The sequence below is a fragment of the Urocampus carinirostris genome, chromosome 12 (genome assembly GCF_059441175.1).
Source record: "Urocampus carinirostris isolate Australia breed hairy pipefish chromosome 12, RoL_Ucar_1.0, whole genome shotgun sequence".
Classification (NCBI taxonomy): domain Eukaryota; kingdom Metazoa; phylum Chordata; class Actinopteri; order Syngnathiformes; family Syngnathidae; genus Urocampus; species Urocampus carinirostris.
Window position 1 is genome coordinate 16,878,176 of NC_142360.1, and position 26,127 is coordinate 16,904,302.

Here is a 26,127-nt window from a genome sequence, read left to right on the forward strand (position 1 = left end):
GAGCGATCGTTTTAGGATTAAGGGATCCCAGTTCGAATCCCGGCTTGTCCGTGTTACATGTTGAAGTGTCCTTGGGTAAGACACTGAACCCCCAATACCCCCAATAAGCAGGTTAGCGCCTTGGCTGCACAGATCACGGCCGCTATTGGGAAATGTGAAGCACAATGTAAAACGCTTTGGAAAGTCATTGACTTGAAAAGCGCTACATAAATGCAGATCATTTCAGATCATTTCATTTCAAATGTTTGAGAGGACTTAGCACCAAATATCATAAAATACAGGGGAGGGGAAGCAAAATGTGTAAGAACTGTACCCAGTCTCCCCTATAACAAATCACTAGTGACTGAGATACCAAAGCCTTGTGAATCATTCTGAAGTAGTAGTATCAAAATATGTATCTTCTTTTTTCAAAGCATATGACATAAACCATCCAATCAGGGTGATCATTTATGTTAAACTAGTTCAGTGGTATGAGGCACAATGGACACACATTACCAGTGACATCTGCTGGATTAAATGACGTTGCATTTCAATTTTTAAAAAAACTAAAACTTCATTGTGGCAGTTTTATATAAAAAGTGAGCTTCTTGCAAACAGAAAATAAATCTGATGCTGAAAGATGAATGAAGATTTTTTTTCCTTCACATATTCATATTATTATCACTATGATCAGTATTGTTTTATTACCTAATGAAGTTTTTTCTTACCACTAAGAGGCTCTATATAGTACACATTATCCCCTTGAATTTTATACACACTGAACACATCAGGTATTTCACTTTCGTTACAAATGTGACAACACAGCCTATGCACTTACCCCTGTAAATCTGGGAACCAGGAACATTGTGTTTAATTCTTTTTTTTTTTGTACGGACAAAGGAAATATGAGTGTTTATCATTCTGCCATGATGACCCTTTACCTGAAATGTGTCCAAAAACCAGTCCTTAAAAAGGTACATTGTGTAATATTTTACCCTTAAATGACACTGTATCATCTAATGTGAACAAAAAACAGTGCCAAATGAGCACATTGAAGCAGCAAGAAGCCAGACAAACATGCCGCAGACGAATACTAGCTATGGATTCCACTATGTAAAAGAAAGACATTTCTCAATGAATAATCATAAAAATTAACATTGCTATGATAGTTCATGTATTTTTGCCCATTATTCAAATCAAGAAATTCCCACTCTTCCTCCACTCCAGATCTCTCCCCAAGCATCTGAAAACACTCTCACTTTTTCCCCAGACTCATCCTGCTTCTCTCCTTCATCTCGCTGATCTTCATTATGCTTACTTTGCACAATGTTGCCTATTTTGCACTACTGCATATTGCACTAAACCAGTTCAGGGTGTACCCTGCCCACTGCCCGAAGATGGCTGGGATGGGCTCCAGCACCCCCGCGACCCTACTGATAAGCGGTGCAGATAATGGATGGATGGATATTGCACTAATACGATCCCAAAACTGTATGTGAACACCCAATGTAAATATCTCCTGCCGCTACATGCCCACACTTTCTTGTGTAAATATTGTGTAAATTATCTTTGATCTTCTTTGTTTTTTTTATTCTCTCAGTAAAATGTGAAACTGGAGTGCCACATCCAATGTCGTTGTCACAATATGTTCAACCCATTTTGTGACAATGATAATAAAAGGTATATTCTATTCTATTTACTCGCATACACGTTCTTTCCATAACCTTCCTACTTGCCACACGCTCTCAATTTTGCTTCCACTAGTGACAAGATAGTGGTCAGACATTACACCAGCTTCACCTCTCAGTACATTTACATGCAACAATCTCCCAGACACATTCGTACTGATCAACATGTAATCCATCAATGCTCTCTTAACCTTTTTTCCATCTGCCACTCTAATTCACGTGAATTTATTGACATTCTTCTTCCTAAACATGCTATTTCCTACCATTAACTCCCACTTCAGACACATTACACATTTTTTATCCTGACTGAAGGGTTTTCTTTGTACCACTAAGTGGCACTGAATATTACACACTGTTCCTATAAGGATTTTTGCACTGGATGGTTTAGAGCTGTGGGTCAGAGTCAAATAGGCTGAGGGCCAAATAAAATTATTGTCTACAAGATTGATGTCAGACTGATCAAATGTTGAAATCTTAAAAAGAATGCATAGTCCAGTGAAGCTAATGAAACCTACTGAAAACCTAACCAATTGATTTCAATATGATCAGATAAATAAAGCGATATTTTCCTACGGCTCTGTCAGTAATCTTTCATTTTCAAAAGGCAAAAAAGACGATTTACTTTATATAGAAATCCCAATAACATTAAATGAAATAAGCCAATATTATTCAGGCCCGTTTAGAGGTTTATAGTTTGTATTTTTTGCATAAGTTGGCTCATATTTGAAATGGAAGTTAAGTGATATCAATGAATAAATCCAAAGAAATAAATAAAAGTGTTCTCTTTAGAGCAGGGGTCTTCAACCTTTTTCAAGCTGAGAGACACTTTTTTTTACTTATTAGCGGAAAGGACATCCAGTTTGATATTTCTAAAATCGCAACTGTCAAGATGGCTTGCTAAATAGCTAAAAAAGTAGAATGATAGTTAGCTTGAAATTTAAACGGGTAAAAAAACTAAAAGTGAGCTAGATCACTAGCTAAAAGAGTAAAAGGACCCTTAAAGGGCCAGATAAAAAGCTAAGTAGATAGCTAGAAAGGAGGCCAACATTTAGCTCGAAAAATTAGTTTGATAATTAGCACCAAAAAAAGATAAAACGTTAGCTAGATAGCACGCAAAAAATGTACCATTCTAACTAGATGGCTTGCTAAACAGCTAAATAAATGGAGGAAAATAACTAGCTACAGAGCTAGAATAGGTAACCAGATAGCTAAACAAAACTTCACGTTTTTTGCTCATTCGCTTTATAAAAATAAAAAAATTGAATTTAGTTTGTTCTATTTCCTGTAAAAAAAAAATCAATAAAAGGTGAAAAAAAATACATTTTCATCTTTCTCTCTTAAAAATAATAATCAATACTTGAATAGATTTTTTTGTCCATGAAATCCATGAACTGGAATTAATCTGTTTAAATTTATAAAATAACAATCATTATGTTATTGCTATTATTACCAGGTTGATTGGTAAAAAATAGGTAAATTTAAAAGTAAATGTAGTCAATCGATAAATATTTTTCTAGAAAATCTCAATGACCCAGCACTGGTGAGATATTTTCAGAAGAGGTCAATGAGCACATCAACTGTCCTTAGGGGGCACCACGTTGGAGACACCTGCTCCATAGGAATTTGCAAACCACCTCAAAACCTGCGCACCAACATGGAAATACACTTTTACATTGATGCTTAGTTCAAAATGTATTTTAAAACCTAGTGTGCCTGATAATAGTTCATGCCTTATTTCCAGTGTTGGGAATTACGCAGTTTTAAATGTAACGGCGCTATTTTTTCAGTTGCTTATGTCTTTTCAGACCTAGTCACTATATGACTACCATGTAGTTAAATGTCAATATTGAATATCGCCTTTACTAATGCGCAGAAAGAAAAGGCGAATGGGGGCTGAGTCTTGACAGCAACCGTCTCGCGTCGTTTGCGAACAAAACGTATCCACGATCTCGCTCTTGGAAGTTAACATAGGGAGCCGGCTGCCCACCAGCTAGTTTCCTTCAAGAGGCCTTTTTCTCCTGTGATTGGTCAATATGTATTTTTTTGGGGTGTTCTGTGCTGCCGACTCTAAATTTGTTGAGCATAAAAATGTTTAGAACATTTTTTTCATAGATTTATGAATTGTTTCAGTGTTAATGTGTTTGTATAAGAATATAACGTTTATTATTTTTTCCTCTTTCGTACCTCTTTATCTTATTGTCATGGACCTTTTGGACGATTTTACAGGCTCGAGGCATCGTTGCTGTCATGCACTCTCTGAACATTTTTTTACATATTACAAATGTTTTTTTTCCATAGATGTACACTTTGTTTTGTGTATTGTGACCCAATGCTAAATCTATTTCACCCTGGTCATCCTGGAAGGGGTATTACCCCTTGTGAGGGCTCTTCAAGGTTTCTTATTTTCCTCATTTTGAGTTTTTTGAGTTTTTTCTTCCCCTCATGTAGGTTTTAGATCAGGGGATGGTGTAATAAGAGTTTGCAATAGTCCGTGCAACCCTTTGAGACATTTTGTGATTAAGGGAAATTAAATAAATGTGACTTGACTTTTGTTACTGTGTTTGCCCTTTTATTTTTTTTATTTTTGTCCTTTTTGTCCTCATGCCATGAGGCTCTTTAACTCTACCCGGCAGAGTAAAAACCCACATTAAACCACACCACCTACATTGCATATTACCGAATTTTATCGCAATATGCATTCTGTGTAGCACTATTTAGATAATCTATATAACACGCTACAGTGGGCATTTGCACGTCACACTGGGTATTTGTATATTGTATTCTTTTTGCTTTATTATTGTATTGTTCTCAGCTCAGGGATGCTGCTGGAAATGTGAATTTCCCTCCGGGGATGAATAAAGTATCTATCTATCCATCCATCCATCCATCCATCCATCCATCCATCCATCCATCCATCCATCCATCCATCCATCCATCCATCCATCCATCCATCTATCTATCTATCTATCTATCTATCTATCTATCTATCTATCTATAAGTCATTCCAGCTATTCGCAGGGCACACAGACAGACAACTCACTTGCTCATTTACACCTAGGGACAATTTGGACCAGCCAATTAACCTGACATGCATGCTTTTGGACTGTGGGAGGAAACCGGAGTGCCCGGAGGAAACCCACTCAAGCACAGGAAGAACATGCAAACTCCACACAGGAATGTTTGATCACATGACCACAGAACTGTGCCGTACACGCACTAACCACTCAACCGCCCAGCAGCAGTAAACAGTTCCTAACATTGAAAAAAAAAGAAACAGTGCGCAATAATAGTCCAAATTTTGGACTGGCAACTTATGAAATATCTTTTGCAGGTATAAATTATTACAGAGTAAACTTATCGAAAAGAACTACTGAACTACTTTCAGTAAAGAGTAATCCAGTTACCAACTCACTTTTTGGAAGGAGTAGTGAGTCACTATAACTATGTTTTTAAAGTAACGTGCCAAATCCTGCTTATTTCGGTCGTTCTCAACTTTTACCTCATACCGGAAGTAATGCATTTCTTTTCGTTGAACAAAAGCTAGCTTGACACTCCGCTCGTAGGGCGCCGCAAATTGAACCGAAAGGGAAGCGGAGGGTCGATGGAGGAGGACAGAAGATGATGGCAGCTCCAATTATTGCAAACTGACCAACTTCTTACTACTAACACGTTTTCAGAAGCCCGGTTCGACTATCCGAGGATTTAACTTTCAACAAAAATGTCGGCGTCGGCGTTATTCATCCTGGACTTGAAGGGAAAGGTAAGTTTTTAAGGATAATGTAAAACACCTGCTTTGACATGATAATATAAATGATAAACATGGTTACGTGTTTCCTATCAAATAAATATTTCCCACGATGTTAATATTCTGTTTCTGAAAAACAGACATGTCAACGAAATAAGAACTTGTTGAACAGGTTCCTCGAAACAAAGACATGTTTTTCTTGTTCGGCCATGCAACTTGCATTACATCCATTGACCCTTTTCAAAGCAGTGTCAGGCTTTTTTTTGTGTGTGAAAAAAAAGTAATTAGTTACAGTTACCAGTTACCGTATTTAAAAAGTAATTGCATTACCCCAATGATTATTGACACCCTAAAGTAGCCCGTTACTCTAAAAGTAAGCATCCAGTTACTAAATACCACACACATTGACGCCCACCTCCTAAAACTGCTTAAAAATAGTCACTTGCCAAAAGACATAAAAGCATACCTCTCCACCTGTACGGTTTTGCCGTACAAAATACGTTTATTATGCATTTTAAGACGTGTACGGCGTACGAGAAAATCTGTATGCAAAAACGCAAATTCATCAATTCTGGGTTCCATCCGGTATACACCAACTATCACAAAACGGCAAATGAATCAAGTCAAACGAGTTCGCCGCGGAAGCCTCTATCAAATCCAGCTACCGGACTTCCTGTGCGGAGTTTGTATGTTCTCCCTGTGCTTACGTGGGTTTCCTCCGGGCACTCTGGTTTCCTCCCACATTCCAAAAACATGCATGTTAGGTTAATTGGCCGGTCCAAATTGTCCCTAGGTGTGAATTAGCGAGCGGGTTGTCTGTCCCTGTGTGCCCTGGGACTGGCTGGCAACCAGTTCAGGGGGTCCCCTGCCCACTGCCCGGAGATAGCTGAGATGGGCTCCAAGTATTTGGATGAATACTCTTACTTCTACTTGTGTAATATTCTGAAGTAACTGTACTTGTACTTGAGTACAATTTTTGTCTACTCTACCCACCTCTGCAAATGTAGGTGCATTTTGGCTGTTGTGATGATTAAAACAAACTTAGGTGTGTATGGCAAGGCTAGTTACTTTATGCCAGTGTCGGGGCAAAAATATTTAGCTTCCAAAACGGAAATCCTTTTCGACCTACTGTATGTCAAATGCATTGTCCATAAGATTGCGCTAATGGAGGTAATCATTCAAGATTGTAATCCAAAAAACAAAAATAAAATGGGTTTGTAAGAGAAAATAATACAACACCAAACACTTAAATAATGCTGTGGGGCTCATGTTACTACATCAACAATTTGTATGTATGTACCAAGACTTTGGCAAAGCACCTCAACAGGAGTGCTCAGATATGATGGAAACTATACCAGAATTGGTACATATTTTATGAGACGTGATTCTGTAACAAGTATTTTGTCCCTATATTCTTTTATGTTACATTTTCAGGTCTTGATCTGTCGTAACTACATGGGAAACATGGATATGAACCTGATTGACCACTTCATGCCATTACTACTTAAGCGGGAAGAAGAGGCAGACATGACTCCAATTATCACCCATGGCCCTTCGCACTTTCTTTGGATCAAGCATCATAACCTTTACTGTATCCAAGTGGAATTCACATTTCAAGTATGAACTTTGTGAAAGGGACCGTGTGCACTGTAATAGAATTTTAAATGAACGAAAAATACTTCCTGAACCTATTATCGCTTTTTATTTGATATAAATATATCATGGAATTTTAGGGCTATTCTTAGTCATTCTAGCATTTCAGACATTATTCTGTCTTACATTTTTTTCTCTAAGTCTGGCAACTTCGTTCTAGTTTAAAGTACATTTATTTTAGGTTTACTTGCTCATTTCTCATACTGAAAGGGCCTCATGTTTTAAATTCATGCGTTCCTCATTTCATGCCAATCTGCAATTTTCTCGACTAGAACAACTACTTAACTTCTTTTTTCAGTGGTGGCCATGACTAAAAAGAACGTCAATGCTGCTCTGGTCTATTCTTTCCTTTACAGAATTGTCCAGGTTAGTATCTTCTTTTTCATGAGACATACATGCTCTTTGTCCATAATTTGCGATTTATGACATATTGTATCTTTGTTTCTTTAGCCCATGTTTGTTTGACATACCATTAGACAATAATGCATCTAGTTTGGTATTCTCATGAAAACAATGAATTATTAAAACAGAGTGTTCTTTCTCAGAATGTATTCTGATATGTATTTCATGACCCCTTAGGAGAAAAAAAACTCACAATACTTGCATAAATGATTAAAGAAATCCACATTTAGGCTAAAAGCCAGATAGAAAAATACTTTTTTATTTATTTATCGCAAAGTCTATAGTATTAAGATTGCAATTTATGTCACGTTCTATCAAAAAAGAACAAAATACATAAGAAAATTGTCTCTTAGTTTTTAGGTATATGTATTGTGTTTGATATTGGCATTTTCTTCTCATGGGTTTATCATTTTTGAATAACCAGTTTGCCTTCTCATTTCTATTTAGGTTTTTCAGGAGTACTTTAAAGAGCTTGAAGAGGAGAGTATTCGTGACAACTTTGTGACTGTTTATGAATTGATGGACGAAGTTATGGATTTTGGCTTCCCGCAGACAACAGACAGCAAGATTCTTCAAGAGTAAGAAACCATCTTTTGAAGGGACACTGTCTATGATTTGACCTCTCGATGTCACTTCATTGTTTAGTGCAACTGAAAACAAATCCTACAAAACAAAAGGAAGATTACACACGACTCTTAAAAGACCAAACAACACAATTTTTTTCTCGTTTTTTTGCGCAGCTTTTCAGGTTTTTTGTGTTTTTGATGAAATGGCGGACTACTATGTCAACTCCCTTTCGGTTAGACTCGTGTTGTGTAAAATTAATAAACATTTCTCGACCTTCAAATAAACAAAAAATGCATGTTTATATGATAATTCATGTGGTTTTGCTGATTTTTTAAATCAATCTTATATTTTTTTAATGGATGAAGTTCTTTCCAACCACTTGGAGGTGTCGTGTAATACACAATGTCCCTGAAAGAAAGTGTATTTATTATAATTGGAGAGGATTCTGACATCATATACGTCAAAATCTTGGTTATTTTTTGCCTTTCTTTGTTGTAGAGTAGAGGTGGGTGACACTAGAAATTTTGGTATCGGTCCGATCCAGGTAAATACTGCATTTACCAATCAGTTACGGATACTATTTGCTTAAAAATGTCATGATAATCGAATAATTAAACACTCATCGTTGATTTAGTTCAGTATGATAAACACACCAATAATATTCCGTTATTTTTTTTTTAAATTAAATAACTTTATTGACAATTTTAACAATTTGAAAAAAAAATGATTATTTCATAACTGTTTCATAACAAAAGCTAAGAAAGTTAAACCAAAAAAAACAGCAATGTTAAGAAAACACAAATAATAATAATATGATAATCCAGCCCCTTTCAGGACACCCAAGGTCGCTGTAGTCAAGTCACATTTATTTAGATAGCCCTTAATCACAAAAATGTCTCAAAAGACTGCACAGGATTACAATTACACAAATTACCTGATCTTAAACCAACACGCGGGCAAGGAACAACTCAAAACCTCAGCGTAAGGAAAAAGAAAAACCTTGAAAAAGGACCTCACAAGTGGTAATCCCCCTTTCAGGATGACCAGGGTGAATTACATTTAGCATTACAGTACACAAACATAGTAAACACTAAGCAACATGTTGAGAATTTGTCCGGAAAGTGCATGACAGCAACGCCTGTAATCTAGTCCAGAAAGTCTATGACGGCCACGACGCAGCTTCGCATCTCTGCCAGCTGGTCAATGCAGGCATTGACATGCTTCAGGTCAGACGCTGGTCTGCTGACTCCTCTCAAATCGTCCTTCTCCTTCGTATCACCACCAGGCAGGCAGTCGGAAAAAGACAGAACAATACAAAATATGAGGTGGGCATCAATCATATGCTTTGGAATAAAAGTACGTATTAGTACGACACAACTATAAACACAGAGTAAAATAACAGTAAAAAAAGCAAGAGGTGAGTTTTGAGTCGGGATCTGATGGTGAACAGGGTCGCAGAATTTCGGAGGTTAGGCGGCAATGAGCGGCATGGGGGCAGAGCGGCTGAAAGCTCTGCTCCCCATGGAGCTGAGGCGGGCAGGGGGTATAGTGAGATGGAGGGAGGAAGATGACCTGAGGGTGCGGGATGGCGTGGCAGTGTGAAGGAGGTCGGAGAGGTAGGGAGGGGCAAGGTTATGAATGGCCATGTACTGTAGGTGTAGGATTTTGTAGTTGATTTTATGGTAGATTGGGAGCCATTGCAGTTGCTGAAGGACAGGGGTGATGTCATGGTGAGAGGGAGTTTTAGTGATGATGCGTGCAGCAGAGTTATGGACCAACTGAAGTTTATGGAGGGACTTTTGAGGTCAACCGTAGAGGAGGGAATTGCAGTAATCGAGGCGTGAGGTGACAAGGCTATGGACGAGGATGGCTGTTGTGTGTGGGGTGAACAATGTCACTAGGGAACTAAAAAACCTTTTATTGCATGTTTTTTAGAAAAAGAAAGTCACTTAAGCAATTTAAGTGTCAATTGTCCCTTCTTGGCTCTATTGCCATAGTGGCTACAGACTTACAGGATTTCTTGCATGTTTACATTTTTGGTTGCAGCTTGTTTCTCTCTGCAGGGTGAGCTTTTTTCGTGTGTTTATATACCTGTAAATGTGGTGTGTTGTGTCAGTAGAAGACCACTTTACCACATAAATTACACTGTGCATTGTCCTTTTCTGTAGTTGAGTCCACACCGCACTGTGCTTCTGGTCGGAATGGGATAGATTTTGCCCTCTCTTCTGCCTGGTAGGCAGAATAAAGCCACTGGCCAGGTGCTAAAGATGGGCCTGTCAGTTCTGTACTCAGGCATAAACTTAGAGAGTGGCCAAGAGCACTGGGTAAGAAAGAGAAGGGCTGGGCTAGCCTCATAGAGAAGCAGCGCTTTGTGGAAATTGGTGGCGGAGTGAAGTGTCAATCCCAGGATTTATTTGAATTATTGTTTTGTGCTTCGTGTTTGCATTTGAGTGCAACATACCTACAGTGTGGAAAATAGTTTATATTGTTCATAGTGTGCAAAGGCACAATGCTTGAGAGAAATCAAGAAGGTGCTTAAAGTTTTTTTTTCCATCTCGTTGGTAATTTTGCGGACCTTCTCAAACATGTTCCTGCCCAAAAATGAATTAACATTTTGAAACAGCGACTGTTAAAAAAATAATCAAATACACAATTTGTCTTTGGGGGGGACAAGAAATAGCGTTTGCTAATATGCGGTACAGACGTATAGTATAGTAAGTCTATCAGAGCTTTAGAGGGTCTGATGATCGTTATCATTGTGTGACATTCAACAAATAATGGAGCTTTATCCAGCTACAGAAATGAACTAAGCCAGAAGCAGTGACTGTGACACTCAAACACACTGTGCTTTTGTTAAGAAAGAGATGAGTCTGTTTTCCTTCCTCAGAAAGGCAATTCTGTCCTATTTAAGAATGAGTGATGGTGCCACAGCTAGCCTGCAGTACCATCAGTGTGTTCGCTTTTAATTCATAGTGCACTTTATAGCCTTTCCCCTCACTTCACTCAGGGTTTTCTCTGTTGTTGCCTTTAGTGGCTGATATGTGCTGTCCTGGGCAAATGCAATTTGTATCATTCCTGAAATGATGCCAATGGTAAGCCTAATTTTGCTTATACCGTTATAAAATATCTGATACTTTCATAAATAGCACATTCTCACAGGCTTATACCTTCCTTTAAAGATCTTGTGACAAAAAGTGGTCATGTGGCGAGTGTGTATGCTCTGTACTTAGCTGAAATCAAAAGAACACTTCTAACATAACGGGGTTGGCTGTACTTAGCATGGCTAGCCACCTAGCATTCAGAGAAATTCTAGCCTCTACATTCATAATCCTTGCTCCATTGAAAGTGTGATGCGGCATGTCGATAAATTGTTTTCCATTTGCATTAGGCTCAGTTTTTACTCCTTTTCTCCTTCTCTTGACCATTTTTACCTGAGGGAGGGAGGGATGTTCCCTTGCGCTTAGCGGAAGGCATTTTTGTTGGGGGTAATATTTCTTTTTTTTCCCCAAATATCTTTTTATTGGTGGCACACGGACCGCCACAGGTTTGCTACAAATAATCATTTCAACCACCAATAAATTATGCCATGAGGCTCTTTAACTCCACCCGGGGGAGTAAAAGCCCACATTAAACCCAAACCCCACATTTGCATATTACCCTATTTTATTACAGTGTGTATTTTCCGTAACACTGTTTAAATGCTCTTTATCGACACGATAGTGGGTATTTTTGTGTTATATATCTTTTATTTTATTATTTTATTTTTTAACACAAGGATACTGCTGGAAGTGTGAATTTCCCTATGGGGATGAATAAAGTATCTATCTATCTTTCTATTGCTTAGTTAAAGCTGTGTTCTTGAATTTTCTCACACAGCATTAATATTAAATATTCTTAGAGAGTTTAAAATAAAACCAAGATACTGTGTCATAAGCAAATAGAAGATTTACATAATTCAATGGAGTCCTTCATTCATTCTTGGAACAACGGCAAGCTCAGAGTTAATTTGTTGTTTTTTTCACATCGCAGATGAGGCGCCAATTAGCGAGATGCCATCGGCGATCAGTGCCATTGTCAGACGGCGCTGTGCCCTGCACACCAGACGCCATTTTCAGAGTTGCTTCAAGTTGTGTTGATCACATGTTTGTGATCACATGTTCATGATCCAACTGTTACGTAGTGTATTTTCGCCATCCCACAGCATAATTAAAAGAGATTCACGGATTTGTACGTGAGAAGTAAAGCATGTTCTAAGAAGACAGCAAGCTGGTGCAAAAATACCATGCAAACGTACTGTCGGGATTGCTACACCAGCACTAAGGAAAGGGACGCCAACCATCATTTAAATGCAGATCGATAATTTAGTTGCAAGCTAATCACGTCAGGTGGGTGCGTGACATGGTGTTATACAGTACTCTTAGGGATCATTTCTATAGTTTTTATAAAAGCCATTCCGCAATTGCGGCCTGATTTTTGTAATCCGGAGTTGGAATAAGAGCTTGCTCTGTCCACTCCACGCATCGGCCGGTATTGCAGTGGCATGGAGGAAATCAGCCTGTGGCATTGCTGAGGTGTTATTGATGCCCAGGATGTTTCGATAGCGGCCTTCAGCTCATTTGCATTTGTAGGTCTGGTGTCTTTCATCTTCTTCTTAACTATACCCCACAAATTCTCGATGGGGTTCAGGTCAGGGGAATTAGCAGGCCAATCAAAGACAGTGATGCCATGGTCAGTGCACCAGTTACTGGTGGTTTTGGCACTGTGGGCAGGTGCCAGATCATGCTGGAAAATGAAATCCTCATCTCCATAGAGCTTTTCAGCAGATGGAAGCATGTAGTGCTCTAAAATCTCTTGGTACACAGTTGCATTTACTCTGGACTTGATGAAACACAGTGGACCAACACCAGCAGCTGACATGGCTCCCCAAACCATTGCTGACTGTGGGAACTTCACACTGGATTTCAAGCAACTTGGATTTTGCTCCTCTCCAGCCTTTCTCCAGACCCTGGCGCCTTGACTTCCAAATGAAATGCAAAACTTGCTTTCGTCTGAAAAGAGGACTTTGGACCACTGTGCAACTGTCCAGTGCTTCTTCTCCATAGCCCAAGTCAGACGCTTCTTCCGTTGTCTTGAGTTCAGAAGTGGCTTGACCATGGGAATACGGCTATTGTAGCCCATTTCCCGGACACGTCTGTGAACTGTGGCTTTTGATACCTGGACTCCAGCTTCAGCCCACTGTCTTTGAAGCTCCCCCAAATTCTGGAAGCGGCTCTTCTTCACAATTTTGTTAAGGCTGCGGTCATCTCTCTTGGTTGTGCAGCGTTTCCGGCCACATTTTTCCCTTCCAACAGACTTTTTGTGGATATGCTTTGAAACTGCACTCTGTGAACAGCCTGCTCTTTGAGAAATTTCTTTTTGTGTCTTACCCTCCTGATGGAGGGTATCAATGATGGTCCTCTGGACAGCAGTCAGATCAGCAGTCTTCCCCATACTTGTGATTTAGTTTACTGAACCAAGCTGAGTGTTTTTAAGGCTCAGGAAACCCTCGCAAGGTGTTTCGAGTTAATTAGATGATTCAGGTGATTAGTTGAATAGCCTACTTGTATACTTTTTCATGATATTCTAATATTTTGAGATAGGATTTTTGAGTTTTCTTAAGCTGTAAGCCAAATTCAGCAATATTAAAATAATAAAAGGCTTGAAATAGTTCAGTTGATGTGTAATGAATCCAGAATGTATGACATTTTTGTTTTTTTAATTGCATTACAGAAAATAAAGAACTTTATCACAATATTCTAATTTTCTGAGACAGTCCAGTATGTTTTTTTTTTTTTTTTTTTTTTTTTTTTTTTTTAAGGTGCGATGCTACTTAGCGGATTTTCACTTATCGCAGGTGGTTTTGGTCCCCATTAACCGCGATAACCGAGGTCTTACTGTATATACAAAATCTTGTTCATAGAAATTCTTTGAAACACTTCTCACAAAGCAAGCCATATATTTTCAAGGCTTGCTATTTTTTTCATTTTCACTTCTTTATAGCTCTTTTTTACTCGTTAAGAATTTGAAGGTTTAGTCTTTGCTGTTCAGGCGCGTTTCTACTCTTAAAAGGAGTTTTTATTTGAAAAGATTGATTCATCTGTGGCAGTTTCAAGAAAACACAATAAGTTTTAACAATACATACAGCATGTGGCGAGCTAAGAAGCACACTTTAGTAGTAACAAATAGAGGACTACTGTATTTTATTGTGTGTGCGGTGAGTGACAGGAAAATTGTAATTTGCTCAATGTAAAAGGTTGAAAGCAGAAACAATCAATTGCGTAGCAACGATGTCCATGCCTTGTTTTTCGCCCAGAATATTCCAACAAAGGAAACCATATTTAGCTGCGGTTGATGGTGGACGCATCAGGTTAGCACTGCTCGTTCTATGCGTTTATACTGTCATTGGCGTCGGTTTTAAGAGTATTGTTAATTATTAATTTTACAATTCTAACCATTTTAACATAGTTAGAAGTAAAGCAGCCGAGTCCTGCCATGGCCGGGCATTATACCGGCGGGCGGAGACGTAACTGCGTGAGATTCTTGCTCAAAGATGTTGTGGCAATTTCGGAGGGAATGTCAAGGACGGATTTTATTAACAAGTTTGTTGAAAAGATTCTGAAGTTTAAAAAGGAGGAGGTACATGCTGTCATAAAAATGACTTCTGGCAAAGGCTTTGATGTGAGTTTTGAAACGGCAGCTCTTTATCAAGAGTTTTGGAATCGCTTTGAGGGAGTGAGGTCCCAGTTTTCAGGATTTACAGTGGAGAAGCTGACTGATAATACTAACAAGATTGTCGTTGTTAGAATGTTTAGTGAAATGATCAGTGCTGATGACGTCTGTTATTGGTTGAGTAGATACTGCTCAGTAAAAGGCCAGGCTATGAAGGTGAGGTGTGAGAAAGGCTATTGGAATGGTGCCTGGAGGGTACCAGTCCAACTACGGCAAGATCCTCAGGGCTTTCAGGGACTGAAACAAATTCCGTCGACTATATTCCTGGGGGAAAACCGTGGCTTTATCCACTATCAAGGGCAACCGAAACTCTGTCGCAAATGTGGTGAGCATGGGCATCTGGCTGAGGTATGTGATCGAATTTTTTGTGGAAAGTGCAGAACAATTGGACATTCCTTTGAGGAATGTAGCAATAGCAGAAAATGCAATCTCTGTGGAGAAACGAATCACCTCTTTAGAAACTGCCCGAATTCGTTTGCTAACAAATTGAAAGCTAGGAAGGCAGTTAACAAAGACAACAAAGACAATGAAATGATGTCAGACAACATAGATAATGAAATTAATAAATGTCACAAAGACAATGAAGTGAATAAAGATAACAAAGACAATGAAATTAATAAAGTCATGGAAATACAAAATGAAAATGAACAAGAAATTAATGAAGTTATAGAAATACCCAATGAAGATGAACAGGAAATGAATAAAGTTATGGAAATACCCAATGAAATTGATCAAGAAATGCACAAAGAAATTGGACAAGACAAACAAATTGAAAAAACAGATGTAGCTACCAAAACCCCTGGAGCAGAGACCAGAGAATCAAAATTGAAACAGGAAGAACCTGGAAATTCTAATTCGATTTCTCATAAAATACCTGAATTTGGACATGACAAACGAATAGAAAAAGCAACTGCCACTCCGAAAACACATATTAATCAGGAAGGGCCTGGAAGAGAGTTCAAATTAGCAAATTTGTTTGCTACGCCATTGCCGGTATTTGGAGAAGACAAACAAATCGAAAAGGCGAATGACTCTCCAAAAACCCATACGGGCACTGGAAAGAGGAGTAAAAGTAAGACAAAAATGGGAGTGGTGAAAAAAACAGAAACAAAGATAAGAGATTTAGAAGAAAGCCGATTGCCGGTGAATAAGCCCACAAGGGAACTGTATGAAGTTGAGACGGAGGAAGTCGGGGAGGGAAAAAACCTGACCCTTAGTGGGCAAGGAAGTAAGAGACCCCTTGATAGGTCCTCTGGCTCACCCCCTAACCCAGAAAAAAGGGGAAGACCTGGAACCACAGACAGAGAGTCAGAGGGTCCCAGAGTTTTCCCCGGTGAGTCTCAAAATGAGGTACTACTCTTAAGTGATGTGTCTGACACAGGTGACACTCTCGATGATCTCGATGATCACCAAAGAATGGACTCAGATCCCCCAGTTTTGTCTAACTAGTTTAAATACTTTTACAACAATTATGAACATTACATTCTCTACTATCAATGTGAGAAGTGTGAGATCAAAGGTTAAGGCTCACAGTGTTTTATCGTTCTTAAAAACTATCAGAACGGATGTGTTTTTACTACAGGAATGCTGCATCCCCTTTCTAAAAAATTATAAACAGTGGGAAGAGATTTGGCCATATCCGTCATTATGGAGTGGCTCGAATGAAAACCGTAACGATGGGGTAGCCATTTTAATAAACAACCCTCAACTCATCTTAAAGGGGAGTACTGTGATGAGAGACGGACGCGCAATCTTAGCAAGACTTTCTTATATAGGGAATGATTTTAACCTCATTAACATATACGGCCATGCCGACAGACAACTCAGGTACGAACTTTTAGAGGACATCCAGTCGCATATGCTAGGCCATCAACCACTAATCGTGGGAGGAGATTTTAATTGCATCTTAAGTAGGAAGGATAGAAAGAGGAATGATGAGGAGTTTAAAGTAGATAAAACATCAACTTTATTACAAGACATGTGCCGGACATTTAAACTGGTGGACTGTTTCAAATCCATACATCCAGGAGAGGAGGGCTTCACCTGGTTCAGTAGTGACAATGCCAGAGCCTCTCGAATAGACTACATATTTACGAGGGGTTTAGCACAGAGTGATGCAAGATTAATTCCAGGTTTTTTTTCGGATCACTTGCTACTGTCCTGCTCTTTCTCATTTCCTTCAGGTATGACTGTTGGGAAGGGTTTGTGGAAGTTAAACTGCTCCCTGCTGGAGGATGAGGCTCTAGCCGCACAATACAGGGAGCTGTACAAAGACTGGCAGACCCTTCAAGACTCGTATGATTCACGAGCACAATGGTGGGAAATGACAAAGAAACGAACACAGACCTTTTTTAAAAATGCAGGGAAAAACAAGAAACTCAAAGAGATGAAACGCATGTCGGGACTACAAAGAAGACTCCAACGCTATTTCATCCTAACAGAAAAGGGGATGGACTTTAATGATGAAATCAAAGAGACCAAACAAGAACTAAACGCTTTGGCGGAAATAAAGAGCAAAGGCATCATAATAAGAAGCAGAGAAAGAGAAATAGAAGAAGGGGAAAAATGTACACGCTACTTTTTTAAAAAAATTATGGGCAAAAATGAGGGGATTTTTAAACTTCAAAACGAAAACGGGCAAATAACAAAGGAAAGTAGTGAAATAACCAGATTGGTCGAAGACTACTACAAAAAATTATTTGAAAAGAAAGAAACATATGAGAATGAAATGGGGCATGTATTAGATCATATTTCAAGATCAGTGCGTCAAGACCCCTTTTTAACATCGGACTTTACCCAAGACCAACTGAATGATTGCATAAAGACTATGAAAAAAGGCAAATCACCCGGGGAGGACGGACTCAACCTCGAATTTTACCGGACTTTTTGGGATATTTTAGCACCAGATCTGTTAACTGTTTTTAACGAATTTTCCAGTCGAGACCATATGCCAGACAGTTTCAGAATCGGGATAGTTACTCTATTGCACAAAAAAGGAGACAAAATTGACTTAAAAAACTGGCGACCCATAACGCTTTTAAACGTGGACTGTAAAATTTTCAGCAAGCTTCTAGCAACACGAATGTCTGTTGTCTTGGGAGACTTGGTTGATCCAGACCAAACCTGTGCCATTGTGGGAAGGAAGATCAGCGACAGTCTCATGCTGATCCGTGACACCATTTGTTATGCAAGAGACAGAAACATGCGACTAGCAGTCCTAAACCTAGACTTTGAAAAAGCCTTTGATCGAGTCTCGCACCAATACCTCTTCAGGGTATTGCAAAAATGTGGTTTTCCCCAAAAATACATCGATTGGGTAGGACTGCTATACCGAGACATCTACAGCAAATTCATGATTAACGGGAATTTATCGGAAGCAATCGAGATCAACTGCGGTGTACGTCAAGGTTGCCCTATGTCTCCCCTTCTCTATGTTCTTTGCATTGAACCTTTGGCACAAATGTTAAGAAAAGATAGATTTGTCGAAGGCATCAATATCCCAGGAAGTGGGGGACAAATTACCAAGTGTGTTTTGTACATGGATGATTTTAATATTTTGTGTACTGACCGCGCATCTGTTGAAAGAGCCCTTGACTTGACTGACCTGTTTGGGAGGGCGTCTGGGTCAAGGCTAAATAGAGAAAAATCACAAGTGAAGTTTTATGGAATGTGGAAAGAGACAGAAAAGGCAGGACTCCCGCTGACGGTGTTAAAGACAGACCAGAAAATCCTAGGGATAAAATTCAATGCGGATGGAGGAGGCGAGACCAACTGGGATGACGTGACAAGGAAAGTTAAGCAAAAACTTGTTTTTTGGTCACTAAGAAAACTGACAATAGAGGGGAAGGTCCTAATCATCAAAGCGATCATCCTCCCAATGCTTTTGTCAATCAGTTTAATTTTTATGTCTAAAAGAAACGTGCTGTTACAAATGGACCGAGCCATCTTTCGCTTTGTCTGGGGCTCAAAGTGGGAAAGGATAAAAAGAGATACAATGAAAAAGAAAAAGGAAAAAGGGGGGAAAGGAGTGCCTGACCTCCAGCTTTTCCTGGGAAGCAAATATGTCTCTCTCCACTTCCAAAACGCTGTGGGCCCACCCAACAACCCGAAAAGTCAAGCAATGACCCGTTTTTGGATGGGCTCATATTTGCGGAAGCTAAAGCTTGTACCAGACAATCGTTTGATTCCAGTTTCGTTTAACTTGCCACCAACACATCTCTTTATTCGGGCTTTTTTGAAGAAGTTTGATTTGGAAACACAAGAATGTCACACTTTACAAAACCACAGGGCCCTTATTGCTATTGTGCAAGAGCGAGCTACATTAAGCCCTGTGCGGGGGCTTGCGTTTGGCGAATCCACAACGGTTTGGAGCAACGTCAATCATCCTGCCCTCCCAAACAGACTACGAGACTTGTCATGGATGGTGGCTCATGAAGTTCTCCCAGTCAGAGCTGTAATGCACCACCGAGGAATGTCAGCGACTTCGACGTGCCCTCGACCTGGCTGTGGCGCCCAGGAGTCGGTGAGGCACCTTTTTTGTGAGTGCAGCGCTGCCAAGGTCTTGTGGACAATGGCCGAACAACTAGGAAAGTTCCCGGACTTGCCAGCAGGAGAGGTCCCTGATGCACAGTACGTGCTTTACGGGGTGAGTCGGTCGAGGAGGCATCGGAACGACTTTGCCAGGGACTGGCTCACTCTCGCCGCCATCAAGGACGCCATCTGGACCTCCAGAAACCTGCTGGTATGGAGGTGCAGGCAGATCCCCCCCGTGGCTGTGCTCCAAATGGCTGCAGATACCATACAATCTGCGAGCGGCGGGCCTAGGACGCAGCCATAAAGAAGACTCGTCTGTACCCACCCGGAGGGGGGAGCCGGAGCTACGCTGTGGGAGTCCCGGCAGCAACGGCCTGGGTTGTGGAACCCAGAAGGGAGAGGACCCACGCAGAAGGGAAAGGACCCACACAGAGGACTGGAAGAATGCTGCTTGGGAGGGTGGGATGGCAGAGCTATGCCCTTGCACAATAGTATTGCCTTTTACACGCTGGTTAACTACTGTTAAAAGAAAATAACTCTGAAATTGTTTAATTGATGTTGGAAATGTCAGGAAAAAATGTTAAAACGTCATATCGTCACGTCATATTGTCAAATATAAAAAAATTGTGAATATGCTTGATGGCTGTGTTTTGCTGCTGTTGGTGTCAGTGGATTTGTTCAGACCGAGGACAATCGACTTTGGCCTGGACGGATCTATTGACACTAACAAAGATGTTATATAATGAAATTGTGAATATGTTTGATTTTCGAGAAGGTTTGTTCAAACCTCACTTTGTGTTTGCTGTTAAAAACGTAATATTGGAATATAATATTGTGAATGTGCTTAATTGCTGTTGAGATTGTCATGATTGTTTTCTGTTTTTAGTGTCAATAAATTTGTTCAAACCAAAAAAAAAAAAAAATATCCGCTATTGTGCATTTTAACATGTTATTAGATTTACCTAGAAAAACCTAAAATCGCCTTTATGTAAAAGAAGTCAGTTACTATACGCTGCGTTGTTGCATTATGCATGTTGTGAGGATTGTTGTTGTGCTTATATTATATGATGATACTTCCAAAAAGTCCCCTTGAATAACAAGAACCGAACATTGCCTTCTTCTCTGGCAGCCTTTGATCTTTAAGTTCTGCTTGAGGTTGGTTGGTGTCAACACCTGAGCAAATGCTTTTGTGGAATGATCTCTAGCAAAGAATAAAGAAAGGAGTTTTTTTGAACATTCCCTTCCACAATAGGTTGCTACACTGGTGAGGGAGATCCCTTGACTAAATTGGAAACGGACACATAAAGAGGATAAAAGCTTCAGAGGAATTTAACCCCTTAACGTTCGGTTGGCCCGCCGTTAAAATACCCGAAAACAATAAAGCTGAAGTAGCTCACCAATAAGTGCCCTGGTAGGCAGCTTATGGGATCATTATTTGCAAACATGGGGTCTTTACATACAGGACTATCCAATGAATCCAAACATGTAAAGTATGTTACTCCAAAACACAATAATTCCGTCAGATGAAAAAAAAAGCCGCCTAAAAGCATTTCTGCATAGCTGGACTTTCCTTGTTGTAATACGTTTGTTTTGCCGAACAATTTCCGTTAACAGATGAACAGACTCGTAAAATTATTTTCAATATGGCCGTTAGCCTCTGACCGTTTGACTGACACCACTTTCGGCAAATAGCCAGCTTTTTTCCACAGTCCATGGCCCACATTAGCCTATAAGTGCCTGCATTGATAAAAGTCAGATCACTCTCTTTAGTTCCGAATATATTTAGCCATTAGTAACTGTTGATTGACACATCTCATCTCATCCCCATCTCATCTCATTAGCTGCACCGTTTATCCTCAGTAGGGTCGCGGGGGTGCTGGAGCCCGTCCAAGCAATCATCGGGCAGTGGGCAGGGGACACCCTGAACTGGTTGCCAGCCAATCACAGGGCATACAGGGACAGACAACTCACTCGCTCATTAACACCTAGGGACAATTTGGACCGGCCAATCCACCTGAAATGCATGTCTTTGGAATGTGGGAGGAAACCGGAGTGCCCGGAGGAAACCCACGCAAGCACAGGGAGAACATAAAAAACTCCGCACAGGAATTCCGGTAGCTGGATTTGAACCCACACAGGAGGTTCCCAAGACTTTAGAACTGTGCCGCACACGCGCTAACCACTGCGCCGCCGTGCTGCCCTGATTGACACATTAGTTAGCCAATTAAATTCTGAAAAGAAAGATATGCATTTATTCGATTTGTATTCAAATTAGACCCCAAAGTACTTGTGATTCATTTTTACGCGACATTATAACGAGCAAGTGTGCACAATCATTGATTGACTTCTGGAAAGAATAGTGAATCATTTACAACTCTTATAAAATGTCTAGAAATATGGCCAAAGTAAAATACATAGTTGCAGAGTTTTTCATGGCTGTAAACCTGTAGTCTCCAAATGGCCACCTTTGGAGATGGCTAGACCTTCCCTTAGAAAAATGGGTAAAATATAATATTTAGTTTTTCACATTGTGATCAAATTTGACAAGGTACCAGGTAAGACTTTAAACTATTACCTCACCTGTTTCCCAGCTTAGGTGCCTATGCTACACTCATCTGCAGGATTTTGATTGCAAAAAGAAAATTCAGGCGAGGAATAAAAACCTTCTATTTCTGTCCTAACTCAGATTACTCAATGTTAGTAGCATTTGCAGTAATTATTTTAGTTTTCTACAAAACATCAGAGTCCCTTTAAGAAACCCAAACCATCCATGTTCTCCAAACGGTTCAAGAACAGCATTCAATTTACTGGGTACGTCATGGATTGGGATTTTAGGACAATTTATAGGAACGTTAAGGGGTTAATCTGAATTATAATTTTATGGCCTATCAGATGTAATGAAGTTACATGACTGCATAAATCTTTTATTCAGATCATGTTACTGATTACATTTTTCAACAGGTAACTAGTACCTGTATCAAATTACACTTTTAAAGTAACCCTCCCAGCCCTGACTACAACCTAATTAAAAGTGTGACGATTTAAATAATTCAGCAGATATAACCAAAAAAGGCACATAATTATGATTGTATATGCAATGACATTTTACCGTTTTCTAACAGTATCTAATAAAAAATACACATTAGACAGCAATGCTATATGCAAATCCATATGTTTAATTAAATATATCAGTAACTCTCAAACAGTTCCAAATAATTTGAAGCAAAAAAAAAAACACATTACATAAACTTGTATGTAACTTCTGGTAGATCAGGAGATGTTGAACATCTTGATAGACTAGCACATGTTGCATTCAAAATCTCATTGCTGCTCTGCTTGCCATGGAAGTTTGGCAATGTCCAATCTCTCACAATCAGAGCCTTATGAAGAAAATAAAGACTCTGTTTTGTTTTTTTGCTAAACCTAAAGCCAATATTGATTAGAATGCTGTTTTAGACTACCAAAGACACTTATGTACTGTTGTGACTGTTTTATCGCAAGTTTTACCTTTTGTTTTCCAGGTACATTACCCAACAGGGCCACAAGTTAGAGATCGGGGCTGTTCGGCCTCCTGCCACTGTCACCAACGCTGTGTCTTGGAGGTCAGAGGGCATCAAGTACAGGAATAATGAAGTTTTTATGGATGTTATTGAGTCAGTAAATCTGTTGGTGAGGACTTCTTTTTTAAAGAAATCATTTTTAGTGGTCCATTGTGACAAGAAATAAGACCGTTTTGATGGGAAACGTGACAAGAGAGAACTATCAAGAGTAATAAAGTCACAATACTTTCAAGTCATAGTTTAGTAATAGTTTAACAGGAAGCAAAAATAATCCAGGCAACATGAACTCACAGGGACCAGATTAAAAATTTAAATGACAGATTAGTTGGGTCACTTTAAAGTTTAAATAATGTAAAGATGTGTTCATCAGTTTATTTGCATAAAAAACATGACCTCAAACGTAAAACATACAAAAATAAAATTACAATTACAAGAAGTGGGTAAGAGATGGTCCATCTAAGATTTATGAAATTGTGTTTTAGATATACTAACTCACCGGTTAATTTCAAAAGGAACAAATAGATTCCTTTGAAATTTATAACCCCTGGAGCAAAATGCAAGTCTGTTGTAAACCTTTGTATAATGGGCTAAGAGCCTTGTGCAGTCATGGTCATACACGTTAATACCTACCCCTGTGCTTCTTTCAGCTAATATAGCATTTCTCCTTGAAATTTGAGCAATTACAAGTCTTTATTGAGTGTGTTGTTGGAAGTTGTAGTTTTACCTGTTGTGGTGTCGTGATTTTATGTATTACTGGGTTTAGACTGCACCAGGGAATAAGTGTCACCCAGCTGACACCCAAACCCGTCGCGGCGGTACCACCGCAGTCATCTGGAACTGCGGCAGTTCTGACCTCCATCCTAGGGTTGCCCGGCCGACGCCCAAAATCCATTCGTTGCGAGATTGGTTCTAAATTTTCATTGGCTGTCTTATAAGTCTTATAATTGAATGGAAACATCCTATGGGAACCCTGATTTTTAAATCAATATGCATAGACTGCTGATGATCTTAATGTTCAGAAATGGTCACGTTCCTCTGTTAATTGTGTGCATCGTCAGCAAGAGGCTCATTTTTCGATGGCAAGTAAACAACTGGATGTTAATGACATTTGATATGGATTTAGGTTAAAAGAAAAAAAAAACGACTACGCATATGAATTTCAAATTAGGCAGCATTGAAGTCGTTTCTTAATAAATCCCCTCTGCGTAAGTACGCGTATGTCTGTCTCCACCAAGGCACATTTATTTTGACGCAGAACTCCGCCAGGCTCTACCATGTTTGAGCAATCAAACATACGTAGAAACGTTGTCACGTGACCATATTCAATTTCAGCGAGGAGGGGGTTGTCTACGGATGAAACAGATTGAAAATGTCGCCCAGCAATACTCAATATGAAAACACAAGAGGAGCACCCCTGGCTCCACATTGAAAGTATGTTCCCCTTAAAAAGGGTGCAAAGCGCCAGCTACAATATACAATGTCTCCTTTGTTCGAGTTCATGGGCTAGCTTGTTGTTCAGTTTGCAGAGCCTGTGAAGACAAGTATTGGGGCTTTCAATGTGCTACTTGGTGCTACATTTGCTTAATTAATCTATTTGATTCATACTATTTACATTATATTGTTCATTGAAGCACTTGTATTTACGTTGATTGTATTAATATACTGTTAATTAAAATATATTTTTTTGTTGACTGGATGGACTTTGATAATTTGATGATCTGATTGGTTGTTTAAAAAAATCAATAAATACGACGTTGCGACAGTTACTCTGTATTTTTTTCACCAAGTAATTTTTACTTTCAATCAAGTCAGTGTTTGGATGACTGCTTGAGTAATTTTATTTTGAAGTAAAAGTACTTTTACTTAAGTAAATGTTTTGGCTATTCTACCCACCTCTGGCCATACAGTGGACACGGAAAAAAACAAGGCATGAAGTGTGTTGACAAAGAGCTGATCGAAGCAAATTCTGGCATCTAGTGGTCGTTTATCATACTAACATAGTATCCAAAGGTACAGTACTTATTGATCAGCAGCATCAAAGCCTTTGAAATAGTTTTAAACAATATATGTATAGTTTTACATTTTGGGACTCAGGGAAAATGCTTCTGAAAACCTATTTCTACATTGTGACACTGAATAAGTTAAGTACATGTGTAAAACTGATTACTGTAGATTTTTAGATTTGATATTTTTTAACAAATCTGTTTGGGTATTCTTATATATGTTTGCTTGATTCTTTATCATTTGCTTCTCTCACAGGTAAATGCGACTGGCAATGTCCTGCGAAGTGAAATATTGGGCTGCATTAAGCTGAAAGTGGCACTATCAGGAATGCCTGAACTCCGACTGGGCTTAAATGACAGAGTTCTTTTTGAAATCACTGGAAGTAAGTGACAGCCCACATGTGTCAAAGTCTATAGGCATTGTTATTGTAAAGAGACAGATCACCACAACCAAGAGTTGTTTTTAAGTGTACCTGTTACTGTTTGATCAAATATTGTATAGATGCCAGATGAGACATGCCCAGGGTATGTATATGATTATGGAAATGATCATGCATGCCAGCCCTGTATCGGAATCACAGCCTTTCTAAATTGGAATATTATGTATCCTGGCGACACAGCGGATGAGTGGTTAGCGCACAGCCCTTTAGTGTGGAGGGCCAGGGTGCATTCGGCTTCTGTCCTCTCCTCCATGGGTTTCCGCAGGGCACTCTGGTTTCCTTCCATTGCACAAACATTTATGGCAGGTTGATTGGCAGGTCCAAATTGCCCCTGGTGTGAATGATTATGTTAGTTGTTTGTCTTTGAGTGCCCTGCAACTGGCTGGCAACCAATTCAGGGTGTCCCCTGCCCGACAATGAATGGGATTGGCTTCAGCGCCCCTGTGACCCTAGTGAAGATAAGTAGTCCAGAAAATGGATGGATGGATGGATCTTACCCTGGACAGTCCATCAAAATCACAATGCCCTGGACTTTCCACACCAGGAGTCAGCGTCTTTGGAGCTTTTGCTGAATTTTCTCTCAAAATATTTGGTATGGCTTGCTCTCCTCCAAAAAAAAAAAGGATCAAATATTTTGCTATTGTGGCTCTTTGGGTCAAAATGGTTCCAGACCCCTGCTCTATGCTATACTTTTCAATGAACACGTTTTTAAGTAATAATTATGAAAGGAAAACCCATATAACAGAGTCACAGACAATAACACAAGCAGATTTGAAATGTAAACCTTTT

At 39.4% G+C, this 26,127-nt stretch overlaps 1 protein-coding gene across 1 annotated transcript in view; it reads left to right on the forward strand.

Moving 5' to 3' along the window:
- The first annotated feature begins 5,206 nt into the window (after positions 1-5,206).
- ap1m3 (adaptor related protein complex 1 subunit mu 3) overlaps positions 5,207-26,127 on the forward strand; it is a 28,502-nt gene continuing 7,581 nt past the window's right edge. The window contains exons 1-6 of the mRNA XM_088349557.1: positions 5,207-5,427; positions 6,847-7,003; positions 7,364-7,431; positions 7,915-8,045; positions 22,857-23,004; positions 25,155-25,281. Of these exons, the coding sequence (XP_088205683.1) occupies positions 5,386-5,427; positions 6,847-7,003; positions 7,364-7,431; positions 7,915-8,045; positions 22,857-23,004; positions 25,155-25,281 (673 nt within the window). The 5' untranslated portion in view covers positions 5,207-5,385. The remainder of the gene's footprint in view (positions 5,428-6,846; positions 7,004-7,363; positions 7,432-7,914; positions 8,046-22,856; positions 23,005-25,154; positions 25,282-26,127) is intronic.